This window comes from Oryctolagus cuniculus, chromosome 9, assembly GCF_964237555.1.
Source record: "Oryctolagus cuniculus chromosome 9, mOryCun1.1, whole genome shotgun sequence".
Classification (NCBI taxonomy): Eukaryota; Metazoa; Chordata; class Mammalia; order Lagomorpha; family Leporidae; genus Oryctolagus; species Oryctolagus cuniculus.
In genome coordinates, this window is record NC_091440.1 from 127659449 (window position 1) to 127682239 (window position 22791).

Genomic DNA, 22791 nt, shown 5'->3' on the forward strand with positions numbered 1-22791 from the left:
GTGCCAGCATCCCATATGGGCACCAGTTCTATTCCCAGCTTCTCCACTTCTGATCCAGCTCCCTGCTAATGTGCCTGGGAAAGCAGCAGAGGAGGGCCCGAGTACTTGCGCCCCTGTACCCACATAGGAGAACTGGAAGAAGCTCCTGGCTTCAGCCTGGCCCCGTCCTGGCCGTTGCAGTCATTTTGGGAATGAACCAGTGGATGGAAGATCTTTCTCTCTCTAGCTTTCCCTCTCTCCTTCTAACTCTGCCTTTCAAAATAAATAAAATAAATCTTAAACAAACAAACAAAAAAACGCCAGCCTTTCTACTCCTACTAGGTCACCCTCACCGAGGTCTCACTTCCTCTGTTTCCTTAACTGAAAGTAGGGACAACACACATCTCGTGGAGAACACGGAATGCGCTATCAGGGGGAGTGAGGTGGGGGAAGCCCCAGACCCCAGCGTGGCTGCCTGGATGCTCCTTCACGCCCCTGCCTCTGAGGCCCTCTGGGGCACGCACCGTGGCTTCTGAAGCTCTGGGTGGCAGACCTGGAGTTAGGAGTCTTGCTGCTATGATTACAGGAAGAGGCAGGCACCCTGTGGGACTTGGTCCCTTCCTGGCTGCCCGTGTGTCTCTGCTCAAGCTTGCTCCTCTCAGCCGCCCTCCCCCAGGGAGCTGGTGTGCTGGCTGCGTGACACCTAACCTGCCACGGCCCACCATGCTCCAAGAGTGAGGAAAAGACAGAAGTGTGGTCAGCGTCTGGCGTCCTGGTTAAGATGCCACACTGAACACCTGCAGCCCACACTGAAGCGTCTGGCCTGAGTCTCAGTTCTGCTTCTCTTTTTTTTTAAACAATATCATTTATTTATATATTTTTGAAAGATTTATTTATTTATTAGAAAGACAGTTACAGATAGAGAGAAGCAGACAGAAAGATGGATCTTTGAATTGCTGGTTCACTCCACAAATGGCTGTAATGACTAGGGCTGGCCCAGTCCAAAGCCAGGGGCAAGAAATTTCTTCTGGATCTCCAACGTGGGTGCAGAGGCCCAGGCACCTGGGCCATCTTCTGTTGCCTTCCCAGGCACAATAGCAGGGAGCTGGATTGAAAGTGGAGTAGCTGGGACTACAACCAGCACCCATAAGGGTTGCTGGCACTGCAGGTGGCAGCTTTACCCACTGCGCCACAGTGCCAGCCCCTCTTTCTTTTTCTTCTTTTTAATGTTTATTTATTTGAAAGGCAGTTACAGAGAGGCCGAGGCAAAGAGACAGAGAAGTCTTCCATCCACTGATTCACATCCCAAGTGGTTGTAACAGCCAGAGCTGCACTGATCCAAAGCCAGGAGCCAGGAGCTTCTTCCGGGTCTCCCATGTGGGTACAGGGGCCCAAGGACTTTGGCCATCTTTTACTGTCTTTCCAGACCATAGCAGAGAGCTGGATCCAAAGTGGAGCAGCTGGGACTCAAACTGGCACCCATATGGAATAGCAGCACTGCAGGTGGTGGCTTTACCTGCTACACCACAGCGCCGGCCCCTCAATTTTTACTTTTCTTTTTTAAAAAGATTTATTTATTAGGCCGGCGCCGTGGCTCAGTAGGCTAATCCTCCGCCTAGCGGCGCCGGCACACCGGGTTCTAGTCCCGGTTGGGGCGCCGGATTCTGTCCCGGTTGCCCCTCTTCCAGGCCAGCTCTCTGCTGTGGCCAGGGAGTGCAGTGGAGGATGGCCCAAGTACTTGGGCCCTGCACTCCATGGGAGACCAGGATAAGCACCTGGCTCCTGGCTCCTGCCATTGGATCAGCGCAGTGCGCTGGCCGCAGCGCGCCGGCCGCGGTGGCCATTGGAGGGTGAACCAACGGCAAAGGAAGACCTTTCTCTCTGTCTCTCTCTCTCACTGTCCACTCTGCCTGTCAAAAAAAAAAAAATTAAAAAAAAAAAAGATTTATTTATTTATTTATTTGAAAGGCAGAGTTACAGAGAGAGAAGGAGAGACAGAGATTTTCCATCCACCGGTTCACTCCCCAAATAGCTGCAATAGCCAGGGCTAGGCCAGGCCAAAGCCAGGAGCCAGGAACTCCATCCAGATCTCCTACACGGACGAGGAACCCGGTTACTTGGTCATCAGCCACTGCCCTCCCAGATGCACTGGCAGGACGCTGTACTGGAAGCAGAGTAGCCAGTACACGAGTCAGCACTGTGCTACGGGATGTGGCTTTAACTGCTGCACCACAACGCCCACCCCAAATGGCCACACGGAGCTTGTGACATGCAAGGCACACTGGACAATTAAAATGTAACTCACTGGCAGGTTTTCCTGTCAGGGAAGTGATGCTCAGTCTCCGTGCCGCGGTGGGAGACTTCTGCTGGGGTGGAGTCCGACACTGCTTGACCAGGTCCTCGTCAGAGGCCGACGTCATCAATTCTCCAATGAGGATTCTCTCCAGGCTCCCGTCATCAATGCCTTTCCCCAGCCACCGCCCACAGGGGAATCTGAGAAGTCACAAGGAAACGGCCAGTCTTTAAAAAGTGGCACTGGCATAAGGCCCATCCTTCTACTGCCTAGGGGCTGGGTTGTTATCTAATTAAGAAATCTTTCAAAAATTAGAAAAGCAGAGGATAGCATAAAGATACTTTAAAAAGTTCATGGTCAAATGCAATGAAAAGGTAAGTTTGCTTTGGTACAAAATTTTTTCGACATCTATGCGTGGTTTTTTCATAACATGCATTTTCCAACAACGTTCTGAAGACCCCTGTCCTGTCAGATACGCATATTCTTTCCACATAGACTTGTATTTTATCATGTTTCACTTTCGTTTTTTGTTGAGGTATTTTAAAGATTTAATTCCTAAAAACACTTCAGTATGAGTCTCCGAAACAGGATGACGGGGGCAGGTGCTGTAGCACACTGATTCAGCTGCCACCTGGGCCTCCCGCAGCCCACCAGGGTCCCCACTGCAAGTCCCCACTGCCTGCTTCCAATCCAGCTTGCTGTGAACGTACTTGGGAGGTAGCACATGATGGAGACCTGGATGGAATTCCTGGCTTCTGGTTTTGGCCTGGTCCAGTCTTAGCTGTGAGCATTAGAAGAGTGAACCAGCAAATGGAATCTCTCTCTCTCTCTCCCTCTATCATTCTGCCTTTCAAATAAATAAATAAATCTTTAAAAAAGGTTAAAAAATGACATTTTCCTACTGTGTTACAAATTGTCATCAACATCCTCCAGTATCAAGAGTTCCTTATTTTTCCTAGTCTATATCAAAACTCTCCACTTAGTTTTGGAAAGAATGTATAAAGCTTTAATTTTATTATTTGAGAGGCAGAAAAAGAAAAAGATAACAGATAGAACGCCCATCTGCCTGTTCTCTCCCTGTATGTCCACAATGGCCAGGCCTAGTCTGGGGCTGAAGCCTGCAACGAAGAATGCAATCCAGGTCTCTCATGTGGGTGACGGGAACCCAACTACTCAAGCCATTGCTGCTGCCTCCCAGGGCCTGCAGGAAGCTGGAGTCGGGAGCCAGAGGCGCCAGCTGGGAACTGAATCCTGGTAACCATGACACAGGTCACAAGCATCTTAACTGCTACGCTAACTATTCATGAAGGAATATTTTCAAACTGCAAATTAATCTGAGAGTTAGGTCACAGGACAACACAGGAACATGCACCCACAGAGTTGTGCTGGCTGTAACTAACGGAATCCAAGAGATCTTTTCCTCTTACTGAAATTATTTTGAGCTTTGTTGTTCCTTTTTTCTCAGAGTTAAAGCAATCTTTTCAACATTTGTGGACTAAGCAAGAACAACAAATGCAATCTGTTTTTTAGAAAAGTATTTTTGGGGACAGTTCTGTATTATATAAACAAAAAGAAAACATAACAAAATAAAAACCCAAAATAAAACTAAAATTCAGAATACAGTGAGGACACTTTGAAAGCAATTTTAAACCTTTTCTTGCCTAGAGTCACAAAACAAGGAACTCACAGCTCCCAAGGCCACTTGCTCACCTGTACGTATGTCCTGTGATCTCATTTCTGACCATGACACAGTCCACCAGCCATTTGGCTAACAGCCCTGAGTTGTCGTGACCGATCTGGACAGTGGTCAGCTTCCCCAGGTTCTGGCACTGTAGGAACACGACGCTGGTTACTCACCTGTTTCCACCCCTCCCCCTCAGCTGTGGCCATAGCACATGACAGGATGTGCAGCTTAACTGCAGTGACCCATCCTGTACAACGTGCTCAGCTACACACACATTCGCTTGTTGTCCCCGCGCTCAGGGAGCCCCTGCGCAACACAACAGGAAACACAAGGCTACGGACTACCAAATGAGGTGGGCTGCACAGGTGTTAGGCCAGACACACAGCGAGTGCTTAAAAACACCAGCGAAGGAAAGGAGATTCTACTTGGGGAACCCAGAAGAATCATGGAGATGGTGATGCAGTGAGGAATGAGAGGAACTGCAGAGTAGAAAAGGAGAGTATTTAAACCCACTTCCAGAGAGACTGCAAAAACAACTAGTGACCTAAAAATCTCACCACATGGCCACCTTTCTGTTTCCATACAACACTAAGGCAGAAATGCCCTCCAGTGGCATCTACTGGGAGGCCGTGAAGCTGCTATTTGGAGGAGGCATACCGCAGGCCCCCACCCTAGGGATATGTCCCAAGAGCCGGAGGGTGCCCGAAGCTCCACTGCACCGAACTACGTAACACCATGTCTTCTCCCGTGCCCCTCTGTGCTGCCGCACAGGACCAAGCGCATCTGTCCTTTCATGCTGTATGCCCAGGGCCTCCTCCGTATCACGGCTTTTGTGCTTGGGGCCCACTGTTAAGCAAAATAAAGTTATCCACAGAAACGCTATGCTATATTACTAACAGTGGATCTAAGCGACCTACGGCTGGAAGCAAATACACTGAACAAAGGAAGGAGTCACATCCTGGGCCAGGCAGTGTAAGATTTCATCACACCGGTCAGGGTGGCACACAATTTAAACTTACAAATTGCTTACTTCTGGAACTTCCCATGCCATATATTCTGACTGTGGTTGACCCACATAACTGAAACTACTACTGTAGTTATCAATGTCCTAACTGGCCTTTTGTGGACAAGTATAACGTAAAGTAGTGATAACAGGAATCGTAAAAATGAATGCTGATTAAGTCTGACTTCTAAAATCTGATAATGGAAAGATCACAGACTACAACCGACTTTGTGCTGTGGGAACACGAGAGCTCTGAGGTCTTAAAGCGCATGATTTCCTTGTGTCACAGTGAGACGGCACCACAGCATCTCAGCTGAGACTCACGACTCAGAGGGTAGCATCTTGCAGGGGAAGCAGGTAAACGGAGGGCAGCTGCTGAGCTGCAGCGGGCCAAACTGCTGTTTGGGACACACGCGTCCCATACTGGAGTGCCATTCTGAGTCTTGGCTACTCCACTTCCAACTCAGCTTCCTGCTCATGTGCCTGGAAGGTTCACAATAATGGCTTAAGTACTGGGGTTCTGCCACACACGGGAGACCTGGATAGAGTTCCTGGCCCCTGGCTTTGGCCTGGCCCAGCTCTGGCTGTTGCAGGCACTTGGAGAGACAACCAGCAGATGGAAGATCTCTCTCTCTCTCACTTTCGCTGTTACTCTTTCAAATAAATAAATAAACCTTAAAAAAAGAGAAGAGAGGGAGTTTGAAAAGAGCAATAATGGCCTTACAAGGCAGTTTGTGTCCTAGCAATGTAGTCTCTACTCTAACTGGTGGGCAAGGAAAAGCCATGGGTTTTAACATTTTATATACAGACAACTGTGGGCCTGTGACATATGGCCAAAATGGGTCCTTTGACGGGTATTATGACTGCTGGTAGAAACTGCTGTTCCAACATCCCAATGAACAGGAGAACTTACACGCAGTTGCTACAACCTCCTCCTGAATCAACAGCTGGCTGGCTAGCAGCATTAGCCTGCAAGTGCGCTCACACACACAAACTACTTCATTGCCGATACCTCAACACTGACTGTTATATCTGGAGGTGTTCTTCTGAAATTACCCTGTACGTGTCATCATGTGGTCCAGGAGCCGGCTCTCCTGTTCCTCCTGTCCCAGGATGGCGAGGTTCAGGCAGCGAGGCATGAACTCGCCGTGCTGTTCCCTACTGGCCTGGTCCTGGGCTAGAACCGGGCATCACACAGTGGGTCCTGGTCAAGCCCAGCACATGGAGCAAAGTGGAGCTTAACAACAAACAAGGTGAATACAAAACAAACTGCTGTACGCTGCTTAAGACAACATCATCACAAAAATGGCCCTGCACACTTGCATGTCCCTTTACTTTCTGTGATTCAAGGACACTGCAACAGCAGAATCAGAAGGCTTCCCCAGAACCACGAGGACACTTTCCACTAGAAAGGCCGTCCGCCAGCCTACCTCAAAGGTCATCTCCAGAAGAGTTTTGGGGATCTGCATGACTCCCGTGTCCCCCAGCTCTCCGGACACACAGATCCAGGGGTGTGAGGTGATGATGGCGTTGCTCAGCTTTCTGATGGGGATGATCACGGACCTGTACGGGATCACTGAGAGGAAACACAGGCATCAGTGCAGAACTGGAACCAAGTCCTCCTGCTCACAAAGATGTATCGAGAGCTCCGCCGGCTTTCACAGACAAACGGCTCGTCTCGCTCTATCTTCGGCTCGTCTCGCTCTATCTTAAAAATACTCTTTCATACGAAGATGAGATCAGAACCTCCCCCAGGCTAGGATGATGAGATCCAGGTCCCAGTACTCGTGGTGGTGGACTCCACGCACGCACATCACCCTGGACCGATGGCACTGTCACCTACAAGCATGGGATGTGCAGCCCTGGAAATTCATAAACAACCTGAACCCCTGAGGATACGAATGCTGCGCCATACGGTGTTTTGAAATCAAACCCTGATACAAGTGTTTCGAAGGCAGATAGACGATATCAGCAATTCGCAGCCTCCTAGTTTCCCACCCTCGGCTTAAGGTGTCCTCACCCTTTCTCTATGGCTGCTGGGGGAGTGTGGCGACTGGCCCTGCAACACTCTCCAGTAATGGTCGGTGTTGTCTCGAGGGGTTCCTCTGCTGAGGGGGGCGTGTTCCAGGCCCAGGGAAGGAAGCATGCAGCCCCATACTGTCTGGGCCCGCTTTTCCGCACAAAGAACACAGTATCGCAGGCGAATCCAAGGGAGGCCACAAGCACCGCTGACCAAGCGAGACCCTGTGCACGTGCTGAACCTGCACTCCCACCCTCAGCTTTCCACTGTGAGGTTCCCTGCAGTGACTCCCTCGGGGAGTTTGGGAACTGAGGGGCAGCTGCCCTGCTCCTAGTGCTGTGCACTGCAATGCACACCTACTCTGCCCCACTAGCCTGACTGTCAGTGACCGGCTTACTGTGTGCGCTGGGCAAGCGGACTCGTCTGGAGTTTTCCAGTAATTCCTATGACTTTTGGGGTTGCTCTGTATTATTTTCACAGGTTAGTGTGTTTTAAAATCAACTGAGTGCAAACTGGGTTGGTAAAATGGTTACCAACGCAGTTTCATATGAAAAGAGGGGCAGGTGACTTCTTGGCCAGCATCTCATAACCAATTTCCCTGGGCAGGGCTTTACTGCTCTGTACTTTATAACCTTCCCATCCCAAGTTTACAGCATGGTATTCAACGCCATGAATAACAAATGATGGCACCTCTACCCTGGACATGCTGTAAAGTCTGCAAATCACAACCTGACAAGCATTCAGGGGAACTTCATTCCTGTAAGAGGAGCCTAGGACATTCAATAAAGTGTGAGATGCTCTCCCTTCCGCGGGCTCTTCCCCAGGCACCCACTAGATGGCACCATCCCATCACAGCCCTTAGCTCAAAAGTGGAACAAGAAAGACACTACCTACTCTCTCTCCTCTCTCTTTACAAGATTTATTTATTTAAAAGGCAGAGATGCAAAAAGATCTTTCACCCACTGGTTCACTCCCCACAAGCCCGCAACAGCTGGGGCTGGACCAGACTGTGAAGCCAGGAGCCAGAGACTCCATCTGGGTCTCTCAGGTGGGCAGCAGGAACCCAAGAACTTGAGCCGTCACCTGCTGCCTCCCAGGTGCATTAGCAGGAAGCTGGATCTGAAGTGGACACGGGACTTGGCACTCAGATAAGGGATGCAGGCATCTCAAATGCCAGTGTATCCTAATCCCGCTGTGCCCCAATCCCATCCCTCCAAGAAACGGGGTGGTGCAGGCCCATCAGCAAATTTCTGTCCTTCAGAGCCAAAAGTTTTATTTATTTAAAGAAATAGGCTGGAATTAGTCTTTCCTGTTGGTGTCCTGGGGACTTCTGCTTCTCTGGCTATAGGAGGGCATGTCAAAGCCCACCCTCCACCCCCACCCCCCGCCCCCTTGCAAGGTTAACACATGGGATGAAAAGACATTTCCTGGATCAGGGACCCAGGCCCAGCCTCACTCTAGGAGCTCATGACCAGCATTCACAGGTGAGGGAAAGGAGGGGACAGACAGTTCGTTTCCCTGATTTTACATAAACGACTTGATTTATGCTAGGCAGATAACCTCGCTTTCTGTCCATGTATTTTAGCTGAAGGAGAGACAGTGTCACAGGGAAGAGCACCCTTGTCATGGTTTATAACCATTGGAATCAAGAGGGTTGGAGACTGGCACCGGCGGAGGTCAGTGTAAGGCTTCATTCCTGGTGCCCTAGACCTCTCTCGTTCCTTCCAGTGCCAGGACTACGAGAGCTGCAGAACAACGCCAGTTTGGGTGAGCAGTTCCGTGGCTGTGAAGAACCCACGGTGACTTCAGTTTCAGTACAAGAAAGCGCTGTTATGAACTCATGTGACTTCTTCCATGAAGTGTCTCAAGTCCTCCAACTAAAACAGCTATTCAGGTGCAGGAAGCCTGCAGCTACTTCCTCTCTGTTAAAACTGTAGAACATCTCAGACTCCGACTCCACAGTCGCCTGATAGACAGTGTCTCGGCAGGTACCAGAGGCTGGCCCGGGAGCCACTCCAGCTCCCTTTTCCTTGCCTGCCTCCAGCAGAGACTATCAAGCCAAGATCTACACAGTTCTGGCCACTGACGTGACAGTGATGCTACTGGGATCTTTTTGAGAAAACTGTTTTTCTGGCACAGATCCTGCCCCCCACCCTCCTTCCTGCTGCAAGCTATGTTAAGAACCCCCCTGTGACCATGAGGCAACCAGCACGCACAGAGGGTGCAGAAGAGAAGGGACGGGGTGGAGTCAGGACAGCACAGCAAGCTGCCCGCCTTGAGACTTCTTATTATGCAAGAAAAATCAGTGGCTTCAACCCCTGCTTTTCAAGTTTCTGATCCCTGTAGTTGAACACAATTCCTAAGTGATGCAAGGAAAAGTCCTCCAGAGGAGGGAAGGGACCTCCTCCTGCAAGTGAGGATTAGAAATGGTATAAAGAATAAATGTTGTAATCCAGCTTTCCATCAAAAACACATCTCCCATCAGCATCTCCTCCTGAAGTTTTCCTGAATCATCAAAGCTCAGGGACGTTCAGTTACGTAAGTTTTTTTTTTTTTTATGTCTATTCATTTATTTGAAAGGCAGAGTTACAAAGAGACACAGAGAGAGGGAAAGACAGAGAGAGGGAATGACAGAGAGCTTTTCCATCCATTGGTTCACCCTCCAAATGTTCCCAACGGCCAGGGCTTCTTCCGGGTCTCCCATGTGGGTGCAGGGGCCCAAGCACTTGGGCTATCCTTTGCTGCTTTCCCAGGTACATTAGCAGGGAGCTGGATCAGAAATGGAGCAGCTGGGACTTGAACCAGCACCCACAAAGATACCAGGGCTGCAGGTGCTGGCTATACCTGCTACGCCACAGCGCTAGCCCCTATTATAATTATTATAAACTGATTCCTTGAATGTAGAGGTTTTAGATACAATATTGGGATATTTACTCAATACATTTCTTTACATCATCCTAGGTGACATTTCCCATCAACTGGCTTTCCCGGAACACAGACAGAGTTAGAAACCGGCAAGCACAGGGCAGGCCATGCGGTGCGGTAGTTGAGCTGCTGCTCAGGATGCCCACATTCTGCATCTGAGAGCCAGCTGGAGTCCCGGCACCTCTGCTTCTGACCCAGCTTCCTGCTGGGGTACCTAGCAGGCAGCAGGTGGTGGCTCAAGTACTTGGGGTCCCTGCCATCCATGTGGGAGATCTGAATGTAGTTCCCAGCTCCTGGCTTTGGTCTGGCCCAGCACTGGCTGTTGTGGGCATCTGAGGAGTGAACCAATAGCTGGAACACACTTCTCTTTCTCTGTTCCTTTTTTTTTTTTCTTTTTCTGAAATATTTATTTATTTTATTTGAAAGTCAAGAGTATTAGTGAAAGAAATCTTTCATCTACTACTGGTTCACAACTCAAATGCCAGTGAGAGGCAGTGCTAGGCCAGGTCAAAGTCAGGAGCTAGGAACTCCATCCAGATCTCCCAAAATGTGTGGTACAAACTGAAGCTGCCTCCCAGGAACATTAGCAGGAAGCTGGATCAGAAACTCGGGAGTGGGGTTGGTGCTGTGGTGCAGCAGGTAAAGCTGCCGCCTGCAGTGCCAAAATACCACATTGGGCACCGGTTCAAGTCCTGGCTGCTCCTCTTCCAACCCAGCTCTCTGCTGCGGCCTGGGAAAGCAGTAGAAGATGGCCCAAGTTCTTGGGTCCCTGCACCTGCATGGGAGACCCAGAGGAAGCTCCTAGCTCCTGGCTCCTGGCTTCGGATCGGCGCAGCTCCGGCCGTTGTAGCCAACTGGGGAGTGAACCAGCAGATGGAAGATGTATCTCTCTCTCTCTGCTTCTCCTTCTCTCTCTGTTTAACTCCAACTTTCAAATAAATAAATAAATCTTTATTAAAAAAAAAAAAAGCAAACTTGGGAGTATCTGGGACTGCAACTGGCATACCAATGTCGGATGACAGCGTCCTAAGCGATGGTGTAACTTGGTGCACCACAATATCTGCCCCACTCTCACTTGTAAAAAAATAAAAACAACTGTAACTGTAACAAACTTTAAAGAAAGGAAGAAACTGGCAAGCAATGCTACTCCTAGACCTGCATGTGAGAAAGCCAGCAGGATGGGGTGAGGGAGACGCTTGCTGGTCACATCGTGGTCTCAATGAGGGGGCAGTGGGGATCAGGGACCGCCCTGGGGTCAGTCCTCGGATGCTGGTGGAAGGGAGGTGCTCTCCCCACCCAGGCTGACAGCCGAGGCTGTCACGGGCAGCATTCCTAGCTGGGCAACAGCTTCTTCCCTAGCGGAGATCTGGGTGCGCTCACTGTACTGGGATATATGTCCCTTTTAAAGCTCAAATGCGTTTATTCCTTTAGTCATGTGGTGCCTGTCCCTGCGCCAGGCGGTTCTCCAGACTTACTGATGGTGGTGAACACGCTGGTAAAGCAGAAGTAGTCCACGGCATTGAGGGAGAGAAGGTGGTAGAGGAACTGCTCGCGCTCTTCCTCACAACGCAGAAAAGCGTACCGTTTGTAGAGCTTCCTAGAAGGGTCAGGCAAGCACAAACAATGGTATGAGGTGCTCTTCCTGCTTTCCATTGTGTCTTGATTAAAAGCAAACACCTCCACTTAGACAAACAATGGTGAGAAACTTTATTCTTCAAAGAACCAAAAATTCACAGACGAACACTCCACGGTTAATAAAAACACTTTCAATCTAACTTGTCGTTAAAGGAAGAAGCCCCTGTGGGTCCACTTTGGTGATCAAACTAACAAGGATGCAGGAGTGCACAGGCACGGGGTACAGCCATTCTCACACTGTGGGACGGAAAACTCAGCACGCAACCTTTTAAATCAGGCGTATCTCTAATCTCATCAAGTTTACTTTTCAAATTCAGTGTAAGGATTCAGTGTACAATGTGGGATTTACTCACACATGTGGGATTTACCCAGCGAGGATACCTGATGTTCGCATATGCTGGGACTGTTTGTGCCATCATCTAGAAAGCTTTTTAACAGAAAAACTACTCCTACTAGAAATAATACATAGATTTTATTGAACACTTACATTTAAGTGCTTTCCCAAGTGTTTTGAGGCACACACACTTCTCATGACTATCCTATGAGGTAATTATTTTAGCATCCTCATTTTAGGGATAAGGAAAACAGACACAGACAAACCAGGTATCCTCTGTAAAGCCATTCAAACAGTAAAGAGTAAAGGCAAAATTCGAACACAGGTTTCCAGATGTCAGAGATTCAACTCCTGTGGTACAGTGAAATGTTTCTCAATGCTGAATTGCCAACTTAGCATAATCTCAACTAACAGAAAATGCATGGAAGAAAGCAAGCATAGGAGATACTTGGTGTTCTTTTTTATGAAGCAGAATTACAAATGACCTTGACTTTCTCCTCTGTTCCATAGCCACAATGGGCATGGATGACTTTCATAATTAGAAGAGAAGTCAGACACTGATACCCAGGTCAGGCTCTCTGTCACACTGCATTCTTTATCAAACCTACTCTGTGGACGTTAGACTCATTCTCAAATGCCCCAGGGCCAGATGTACAAAAAGCACTGGGTTATCATGCCAGGATTCCAACAAACTGTCAGGTCTGATGCCTCTGCTGAATTCTCAGCTAAACATCTTCTGCCTTCACATTAGATCCGATTATGCAACCTGGACAATGGATTTCATCCAAGATGGCTCCTCAGTAGAGGAAAGGGAAACCACTAGAGAAGCCCACAGCTGACGGACACACCCTTGACTGGTCTCTCGGAAGAAGACCTGTACTCTGGAGCTGCATCTGCTCTTCTTCCACTCCAGGTTTTGCTATGAGTTTTGCACTATGAGGCTTATATATTTCTTTCGCATTTGATGGACAGCTTGGATGGACCAGTTAGCCTTTCCTCTATTTAGAAGGCAGTGAATTATTTGGTGTCTTCTCCCAGAAATGATCAAGCACTTTGTCAAGGAGGAGTTTCTGAGGCATGTGCTATTAAGACAAGAAGGATGCGAGTACCCAGGCATGTCAGTTCACGCCTGAGAAGCCACATCGGTGCAGTGATCTGCTGTGTAACTACACAGTTCAGGGCAACAGGAGGTCTTAGAAGGCCGTATCTTACTTGGTGAGGGGCTGGTTAGAGAGTAACTGCTTGAGATGCTGTGACAGGAGCTTCTTCTCTAGAGACAGCCTTATCCACGCCCGAGCCCGGCCAACATCAGTCTTAATCTCGCTCATGTTCTGAATATGCCTGAGGAGGAGAAGAAAAGCAAGGCTGCAGACTCTGAAAGAACTGTGACCTGGAAAAACAATACGGTTACCAGAGGCAGGCACAGCAAAGTTCTTCTGTTCTTGAGGAGCATGGTAACACAGGATCCAGGCTGACCAGGGCTTCAAAGTTGCCCTCTGAATCAGGAAGCGGGGTCCCCCCAGTGGCTGCGATTACAACCCCAGCACACAAGCAGCAAGTTACCGCAGAGCATCCGAGCTCCTTCACTAAGGCAGACTTTGCTGTGTCCTCGTTTCAGCCTCACAGGTACCTGTGAACAGTCACTAGGATATTCCTGACCCTCAGCAAATAAAACAAAACAGATGCAAATTCAAGTTTTTATCCAGAATAATTATTCTGTAGTTTAATATCTTCCACAACTTTAATTCATAATGAATTATTTTTTAAGTTTCCCAAGACAATATATGGAAAACAGGAAACCTTACTTTCCATGGCATTAAGAGAAGACCAAATATACTGCACTGCAACCAGAAAAATCTACAAGCTGGACACTGTGGCCAGACTTCAGCTCAGCCGGGCATGGGTGCACAAATCAGCACTCAGGGCTGCACTGATCTTCCCACCAAGGGGAGGCCTGAGCCGGGGTAGGTGTAAACTGCTGCAGTGAGGCACAGCCAGCCTCTGCTCCCGGGACCCACTACTCCTTCAAGTCTACCTCCAGAACAACTCATCCTGGCTGTAACAAACACTGCAACAAATCCCACCACTGCTGACCGTCATTGTTCAGAATAGGAAATACCCTCCTGGCAGCATACACACAACACACACACACACACAACACACACAACACACACAACACAACACATTCTTCCCTGCTTACTGCTCCTTCCCCTCCTCTCTCTCTCTCACTGAAGACACGAGTCCTCAATGATCAGTACTAACAAAGGATAATTTTTTTTTTTTTAAGATTCATTTATTAGGGCCGGTGCTGTGGCACAGCGAGTTAAAGCCCTAGTCTGAAGCGCAAGCATCCCATTTGGGCGCCAGTTCTAGTCCCAGCTGCACCTCTTCTGATCTAGCTCTCTGCTATGGCCCGGGGAAGCAGGAGAAGATGGCCCAAATCCTTGGCCCCTGCACACATCTGGGAGACCCAAAAGAAGCTCCTGGCTCCTGGCTTTGGATCAGCGTGGCTACGGCCACTGCGGCCATTTGGGGAGTGAACCAGCACATTTTTGGAAAACTCTCTGTCTCTACCTCTCTCTCTAACTCTGTCTTTCAAATATAAAAATCTTTTTAAAAAAGATTTATTTATCTATTTGGAAGGCAGAGTTACACAGAGGCAGAGGTAGAAAGAAAGAGAAGCCTTCCACTCGCTGGTTCACTCCCCAAATGGTCACAACGGCCAGAACTTGGCTGACTGGCGTCAGGAGCCTGGAGCTTCTTTTGGGTTTCCCATGTGGGTGCAGGGGCCAAAGTGCTGGCCCCAAATAATCACTCCTGCTAATATGCAAAGCATTATGTTACATTACACAGGCCCACTAAAGGAGTGGCTTAAAAACAAGTTGGGGGGGGTGGGGCTGGCGCTGTGGCGTAGTGGATAAAGCCACTGCCTGCAGTGCCGGCATTCTGTATGGGTGCTGCTTGAGTCCTGGCTGCTCCACTTTCAATCCAGCTCTCTGATATAGCCTGGAAAAGCAGTGCAAGATGGGCCAAGTCCTTGGACTCCTATACCCATGTGGGGGACCTGGAAGAAGCTCCTGGCTCCCAGTTTAGGACCAGCTCAGCTCCGGCCGTTGTGACCACTGGTGAGTGAACCAGCAGATGGAAGACCTTTCTCTCTCTGCCTCAGCCTCTCTGTAGCTCTGCCTTGCAAATAAATAAATATTTAAAAGAAAAAAATGGGGGAGGGGCTACAACATCAAAGGCCACTGCAAATAGTTTAATGCTGCTTTTATGTATTTGATGTGGCAGGTGGAGAAAGACAAAGTAGAAAACAGCTATAATTTTAAAGCATCAATGTTTAAAGACAATGAGAAGAGTGGAACACACACAGTGAAATCTCTTGTTGGTGGCAAGAGGCACTCCCATCACAGTGTTTCTGCAGTGTCTCTGGAAGGAGGCACGGGAGGTGGGAGGGGAGGTCACTGGGTCTTCTCAAGCCCACTTTGTTCACGGGCACTGGGGAAATTAATCTGCCAAAAATGTTGCCTCCCAAATTCCTTAGCTCCAGGACCTGTAAAAGCTCCAGAGAATACAGCCTGACCTGCTCAGGCTGGCATTCAAAGCCTACCTCCCTTGGTCTTGACGTCTCTTCTCAACACCATCTTCCACCTGCCTCTCAAGGCTTTGCCTATCAGTGCCTGAAGCACTTACTCTCTCCCGGCTGCCTGCTCGATTCCATCCACCTCTGAGATCCCGACTTCTTCCAGAAAGCACCCCTTCCAGGAAGAGCCCACCACATCTCTCATGTATCTTTATTTATCACCAGGCTACCAATTCCTTGCCACCTTCCCTGCACTACTGATTCCTTCCACCATTTCCTCCGCCATGCTTTCTTATAGTCTGATAGAAGCTCGGCAAGGACAGGAGACCAATACCTCTGAGTCCCAGGCACCTTTCTTTACACCCTGGATGGCCTAGCACATAACAGGCGCTCAAACAACTGCTGCTTTCTCAACCTCTTCCTAATTTTACATTTTGGAGCAATTTAAATATGTTGTGTTATGTTGTATGGTTACACTACTTAAAGTTGTTTTTAACTGGAATAATTCATTATATGTAATTATCATGGCATTGAGCACAATATTATGGATACTTCTTCCAAAAACAGATCCTGTTAATTCACAAAACATCATGTATGATGCAACATATGATGTTTAAATAACTTCTTTACTTGATTTGTCTCTAACCATGGTGCAAAACTTTCTAAGAAAAAAAACTTATGGACTTCGTCTCATCTGATCGTCACCATAACTGATGGGAGACACCACCGTTATTTCACACACATGAGGAGATGGACTGAGCATCTGGCACAGTGATTACGATGCTACTTGGGAGGACTGCATCCCATGCCAAAGTGCCTAGGTTTGAGGTTCGAGTCCTGGCTCTGCTTCCAATTCACGCTTCCTGCTAATGTGCATTCTGGGAGGGAGCAGGCAATGCCCCATGTACTTGAGTCCCTGCCATCCTAGTTGGAAACCTGGATTGAGTTCCACGTTCCTGGTTTCACCAGCCGTGGGTGTTAAAGGAATTCGAGGAGTAAACCAGTGGATGGGAGACCAGTCTCTCTCTTCCTCTTTAAAATTAACATCAATAAAGGGAGGGGACTGAGGCTCACTGAAGTTCACAGGTATTAACAGCTATCACTCCAGAGATGCCGTGTTTCTTCTACCAACCCCATTTCCTGGGGTTCATGTTCCAAGGGGCTCCCCACAGCCAGGACCCACTGGAAAAGCAGCACCTACCTGATTACTGAGCCCACTACATCTCGCACAAATCGGGACTTAGTACATTGTAAAACCAAGTTAGGTTTTGTTGAATGCTTGAAGTAGAAAGGAATTAAAGCTAGGCCTCAGGAAACCACCGGCACAGCAAAGCTGGAAAGGACGGGAAGGGAGATGCAGACAGAGTGCAGTCTGTGACAAGCCTGTTCCAGTCTACTCCAGATCCCTTTTCTGGATCCTAGCAGATCCTTACATATTTCCAAAAAACCTCTTTCTTTGCTGAAGGTGGTTCAAACGGGCATCTGTTTCCTAAGGGCAAAATATTATTATTTTTTCTTTTTGATAGGCAGAGTTAGACAGTGAAAGAGAGACAGACAGAGGGTTATAGACAGTGAGAGAGAGAGAGACAGAGAGAAAGGTCTTCCTTCCATTGGTTCACCCCCCTAATGGCCGCTACGGCCAGCGCTGTGCCAATCTGAATCCAGGAGCCAGGTGCTTCTCCTGGTCTCCCATGCGGGTGCAGGGCCCAAGCACTTGGGCCATCCTCCACTGCCCTCCCAGGCCACAGCAGAGAACTGGACTGGAAGAGGAGCAACCAGGACTAGAACCTGGGGTGCCGGCGCTACAGGCGGAGGATTAGCTAACTGAGCCATGGCCCCGGCCAGGGTAAATGATTAAGAGAATGGCAGCACCTGAGTTTCATTCACGTTCCCTGAGTACAAAACTGGAGCTTATTTCTTATTTTTAATTTCCCTGTTTACCTGTTTAGAGAAAGATTTTCTTTTTTTTATTTTTTCCCCCAGAAACTTTTTATTTAAGGAATACAAACTTCCTGCATTTCATAAACACAACTTTAAAGACATAGTGATTCTTCCCACTGTACCTGCCCCACCCCATACTCCTATCCTTCTTTGTCCTCACTCTCCTATTCTCATTCTTATTTTTTACTAAGATTTCTTTTCTTTTTTCTTTTTTTTTTTTTTTTTGACAGGCAGAGTGGATAGTGAGAGAGAGACAGAGAGAAAGGTCTTCTTCCTTCCTTTGCCGTTGGTTCATCCTCCAACGGCCGCCACAGCCGGCGCACTGCGGCCGGCGCACTGCGCTGATCCGAAGCCAGGAGCCAGGTGCTTCTCCTGGTCTCCCTTGGGTGCAGGGCCGAAGGACTTGGGCCATCCTCCACTGCACTCCCTGGCCACAGCAGAGAGCTGGCCTGGAAGAGGGGCAACCGGGACAGAATCCGGCGCCCCGACCGGGACTAGAACCCAGTGTGCCAGCGCTGCAAGGCGGAGGATTAGCCTAGTGAGCCGTGGCGCCGGCCAAGATTTATTTTCAATTAACTTTATAACATACAATTAACTCTACACTAAGTAAAGAATTCAACAAATTCAACAACAACAACAACAAAATGTTTCCCAACATTCAAGACAAGGGCTGTTCAAAGTCACTGCATCTCTAAGTGTTAATTTCCCTTTTATAGATTACCTTTCAGGTGCTCTATTGGTTATTACAGATCAGGGAGAACATATGGTATTTGGCCTTTTGGGACCAGCTTATTTGACTAAGTATGATGTTTTCCACATTTATCCAATTTGTTGCAAACAACAGGATTTCATTTTTTAAATCACTGTGTAGTACTCCATGGTGTACGTATCCCATAATTTCTTTATCCAGTCTTCAGTTAATGGATATTTGGGTAGATTTCATATCTCAGCTATTGTGAATTGAGCTGCAATAAACATGGGGACAGATAATGCTTTCATTTATTGATTTCACTTCCCTTGGGTAAATTCCCAGGAGTGGGATGGCTGGGCCATTTGGTAGGTCTATATTTAGATTTCTGAGATATCTCCATACTGTCCTCCACAGTGGCTGTGCCAATTTACATTCCCACCAACAGGTGGGATTAGAGTACCTTTTTCCCCACATCCTTGACAGCATTTGTTGTTTGTTGATTTTTGTATGAAAGTCATTCTAACTGGGATGAGGTGAAACCTCATTGTGGTTTTCATTTGCATTTCCCTGATGGCTAGTGATCCCAAACATTTTTTCATGTGTCTGTTGGCCATTTGGATTTCCTCTTTTGAAGGATGCCTGTTTAAGTCCTTTGTCCATTTCTTAACTGAGTTGTCTGTTTTGTTGTTGTGGAGTTTCTTGATCTCCTTATATATTCTGGTTATTAATCCTTTATCAAACTGGGTCGTTTGCAAATAATTTCTCCCATTCTGTCGGTTGCCTCTTCACTTGGCTGATCGTTACTTTTGCAGAACAGAAGCTTCTCAATTTGATGTAATCTCATTTGTTAATTTTGACTTTGGCTGCCTGTGCCTCTGGGGTCTTTTCCAAGAAGTCTTTGCCTAAGTCAGTGTCTTGCAGGACTTCCCCAGTGTTCTCTAATTGATGGTGTTGGGTCATAGATTTAGGTCTCTGATCCATTTTGAATGGGTTTTCATGTAAGGTATAACGTAGGGGTCTTGCTTCATACTTCTGCATGTGGAAATCCAGTTTTCCCAGCACCATCTGTTGAAGAGATGTCTTTGCTCCAGAGATTGATTTTAGTTCCTCTATCAAAGATAAGTTGGTTGTAGATGCTTGGATTGAATTATGTCATTTCTATTCTGCTCCATTGGTCTATCCATCTGTTTTTATACCAGTACCAGGCAGTTTTGATTATAAAATCCCTGTAGCTTCTCTTGAAATCTGGTATTGTGATGCCTCCAGCTTTGTTTTTCTTGTGTAAGACTGTTTAAGCTAGTCGGGGTTTCCTAAGTTTCCATATGAATTTCAGCATCATTTTTTCCATATCTGAGAATGATGCCCTTGGTATTTTGATTAGCATCAAATTGAAACTGTAAATTGCTTTCAGTAGTATGGACATTTTCATGATATTAAATTTATTCCAAAATATTTTATCTTTTTTTCAGCTATTGTGAATGGGGTTGACCTTAGAAGTTCCTTCTCAGCCGTGGCATTGTCTGTGTTACAAAGGTTATTGATTTTTGTGTTATGATTTTATATCCTGCCACTTTACCAAACTATTCTATTAATTCCAATAGTCTCTTAGTGAAGTCTTTTGGATCCACTGTATATAGAATGTGACCTGCATATAGGGATAATTTGACTTCCTTCTTCCAAATTTGTATCCATTTGATTTCTTTTTCTTGCCTGATGCCTCTGGCTAAAACTTCCAGGACTATACTGAATAGTAATGGTTAGAGTGGGCTTCTTGTCTGGTTCTGGATCTCAGCAGGAATGCTTACAACTTTTCCCCATTCAACAGGACACTGTCCACTGGTTTGCAAAAAATTGCCTTGATTGTGTTGAGGAATGTTCTTTCTCTACCCAATTTATTTAAGGTTTTCGTTGTGAAAGGGTGTTATATTTTATCAAATGCTCTCTCTGCATCTATTGAGATAATCATATGATTTCTGTTCTTCAATTTGTTAATGTGACATATCACAATGATTGATTTGCGAATGTTGAACATCCCTGCATATCTGGGATAAATCCCACTTGTCTGGCTGAATGATCTTTCTGATGTGTTGTTGGATTAGATTGCCTAGAATTTTGTTGAGGATTTTTGCGTCTATGTTCACCAGGGAAACTGGTCTGTAGTTCTCTTTCTCTGTTGTATCTTTCTCAGGTTTAGGAATTAAGTTGATGCTGGCTTCATAGAAGGAGTTTGGAAGGATTCCCTCCCTTTCAATTGTTTTGAATAGCTTGAGAAGAATTGGAGTTAGTTCTTTAAATGGCTGGTAGAATTCAGCAATGAAGCCATCCAGTCCTGGGCTTTTCTCTGCTGGGAGGGTCTTCATTACTGATTCAATTTCCATCTTGGTTATGGGTCTGTTTAGGTTTTCTATCTCTTCATGGCTCAAACTGGGTAGGTTGTATGTGTCCAGGAATCTATCCATTTCTTCTAGGTTTCCCTATTTGTTGGCATACAGCTCTTTGCAGTAATTTCTGAGGATTCTTTTTATCTGTGGTATGTGCTGTTACATTTCCTTTTTTATTGGTTTTGGTCTCCCCCCCCCCCCTTTTTTTTTTGGGTTAGTTGAGCCAATGGTGTGTCAATTTTGTTTTTATTTTCAAAAAACCAACTCTTCATTTCACTGATCATTTGCATTATTTTTTGGCTCATTTTTTTAATTTCTTCTCTAGTTTTAGTTATTTTTTTCTCCTACTAGTTTTGGGTTTGGTTTGCTGTTGTTTTTCTAGGTCCTTGAGACACCTTGATAGCTCATTTATTTGGTGTTTTTCCAATTTCTTGATGTAGGCACCAACTGCTACACTTTCCTCTTAACAGTGCTTTTGCTGTATCCCATAAGTTCTGATACGTTGTACAGTGGTCTTCGTTTATTTCCAGAAATGTCATGATTTCTCTATTCAGGAACATGTTGTTCAGTCTCCACGTGTTTGCATATATTCTAGAGATTCTTGAGTTGTTGATTTTCTGCTTCATTCCATTGTGGTCAGAGAAGATGCATGGTATGATTTTGATTTTTTTGAATTTGTTGAGACTTGCTTTATGGCCTAGTATGTGGTCAGTCCTAGAAAAAGGAAATGTATATTCTGCAACTGTCGGATGGAAAGTGCTGTAGATATTGATTAGGCTCATTTGGTCTATAGTGTCAATTAACTCTGTTGTTTCTGTCTGACTGATCTGTCCATTGCTGAAAGTGGAGTACTAAAGTCCCCCAGTACTATTGTATTGCAGTCTGTCTTCTTTTAGATCCATTAACATTTCTTTATTTTTTTTGAAAGATTTATTATTTACTTGAAAGTCAGATTTACACACAGAGAGACGGAGAGGTGGAGAGAGAGAGAGAGAGAAAGAGAGAGAAAGAGAGAGAAAGAGAGAGAAAGAGAGAGAAAGAGAGAGAAAGAGAGAGAAAGAGAGAGAGAGAGAGAGAGAGAGGTGTCTTCCATCTGCTGGTTCACTCCCCAGATGGCCCAATGCCTGGAGCTGAGCTGACCCAAAGCCAGGAGCCAGGAGCTGAGGGTTGAGGTTATTTACATTCAACAGCCTTGTCGTTTTTCCATAAATATTCCTATTGTTTACTTTGGATTTACTTTGTACTTTTACTGGGAGAGTTTCTGCCTTCTTCTTTCATAGTGATGACCCAGTTTCTGTGTTTCGCACATCCTTAAGTATCTTTTGTCACGCTTGACCAGTGCTCACAAATTCTTTCAATTTTTGTTTGTTATGGAAGGTCTTTATTTCACCTCCATTTTAAATGAGAACTTTGCATGGTTCAGTATTCTGGGTTGACAGTTTTTTTCTCTTAAGACTTGGAATATGTTTTGCCATTCTCTCCTAGCCTGTAGGGTTTCTGATGAGAAGTCCGCTGTGTGTTTAATTGGAGATCATCTTAAAGTAATCTGGCATTTCTCTTCTGCATATTTTAGAGTCTTTTCTTTATGTTTTACTGTGGAGAGTTTGACTACAATGTGTTGTGGTGAAGACATTTTCTGGTAATATCTATTAGGAATTCTATATTATTCCTGTACTTAAACATCCCTTTCTTTCTCCAAATTAGGGAATTTTTCTGTAGTTATTTCAATAAAAAGGCCTTCTAAACCATTCTCTCTTTCCACACCTTCAAAAACTCACCAGATCCATATTCTGGGTCATCTGACAGTATCTCATAAATCTCCAACATTGTTTTTTAGTTTTCTTAATTCTAGTTTTTTATAGAATTTCCAGAGATCTGTCTTCTAACTTGGATATTCTTTGTTCTGCCTCATGAAGTCTGTATGCATTTTTAATTTGTTTTACTGAATTCTTCGTTTCTAATATTTCATTTTGATTTCCATTTAAAATCTAAATTCCATGGGAACATTTTTCATTCATGTCATGCACCGATTTCTTTAGTTCATGAATTTGCTTCTGATTACTTCTAAGTAATCCTACAATCAATTTTTTAATTCCGTTTCTGGCATTTCATTAATTTCTTCATCTTCACATTCTAGTACTGAAGTGTTCTTTTAGGGGCACCATGTTGTCTTCCTTATTCTTGTTTCTTGAACTGCTGTTGTCTATTACTAGGTATTTGTGGTGATACTTTTTTCCCCCCATGATGGTTTTCATCTTTGGACTATGCCTCTGTGTCTTAGTGGAATGTCTACTCTTTCAGTGAATACCCAGAAGGATGTGC

At 46.3% G+C, this 22791-nt stretch overlaps 1 protein-coding gene across 5 annotated transcripts in view; it reads right to left on the bottom strand.

The window, feature by feature from the left end:
• The window catches only part of DENND5B (DENN domain containing 5B), a 202145-nt gene that overhangs the window by 9336 nt on the left and 170018 nt on the right, over positions 1-22791 (bottom strand). For all 5 annotated transcript variants that reach the window (XM_070049612.1, XM_070049608.1, XM_070049609.1 and 2 more), the window contains 5 exons: positions 13086-13214; positions 11380-11501; positions 6390-6535; positions 3983-4101; positions 2285-2472 (listed from right to left, as the gene is read on the bottom strand). In XM_070049612.1, the coding sequence (XP_069905713.1) occupies positions 2285-2472; positions 3983-4101; positions 6390-6535; positions 11380-11501; positions 13086-13214 (704 nt within the window). The remainder of the gene's footprint in view (positions 1-2284; positions 2473-3982; positions 4102-6389; positions 6536-11379; positions 11502-13085; positions 13215-22791) is intronic.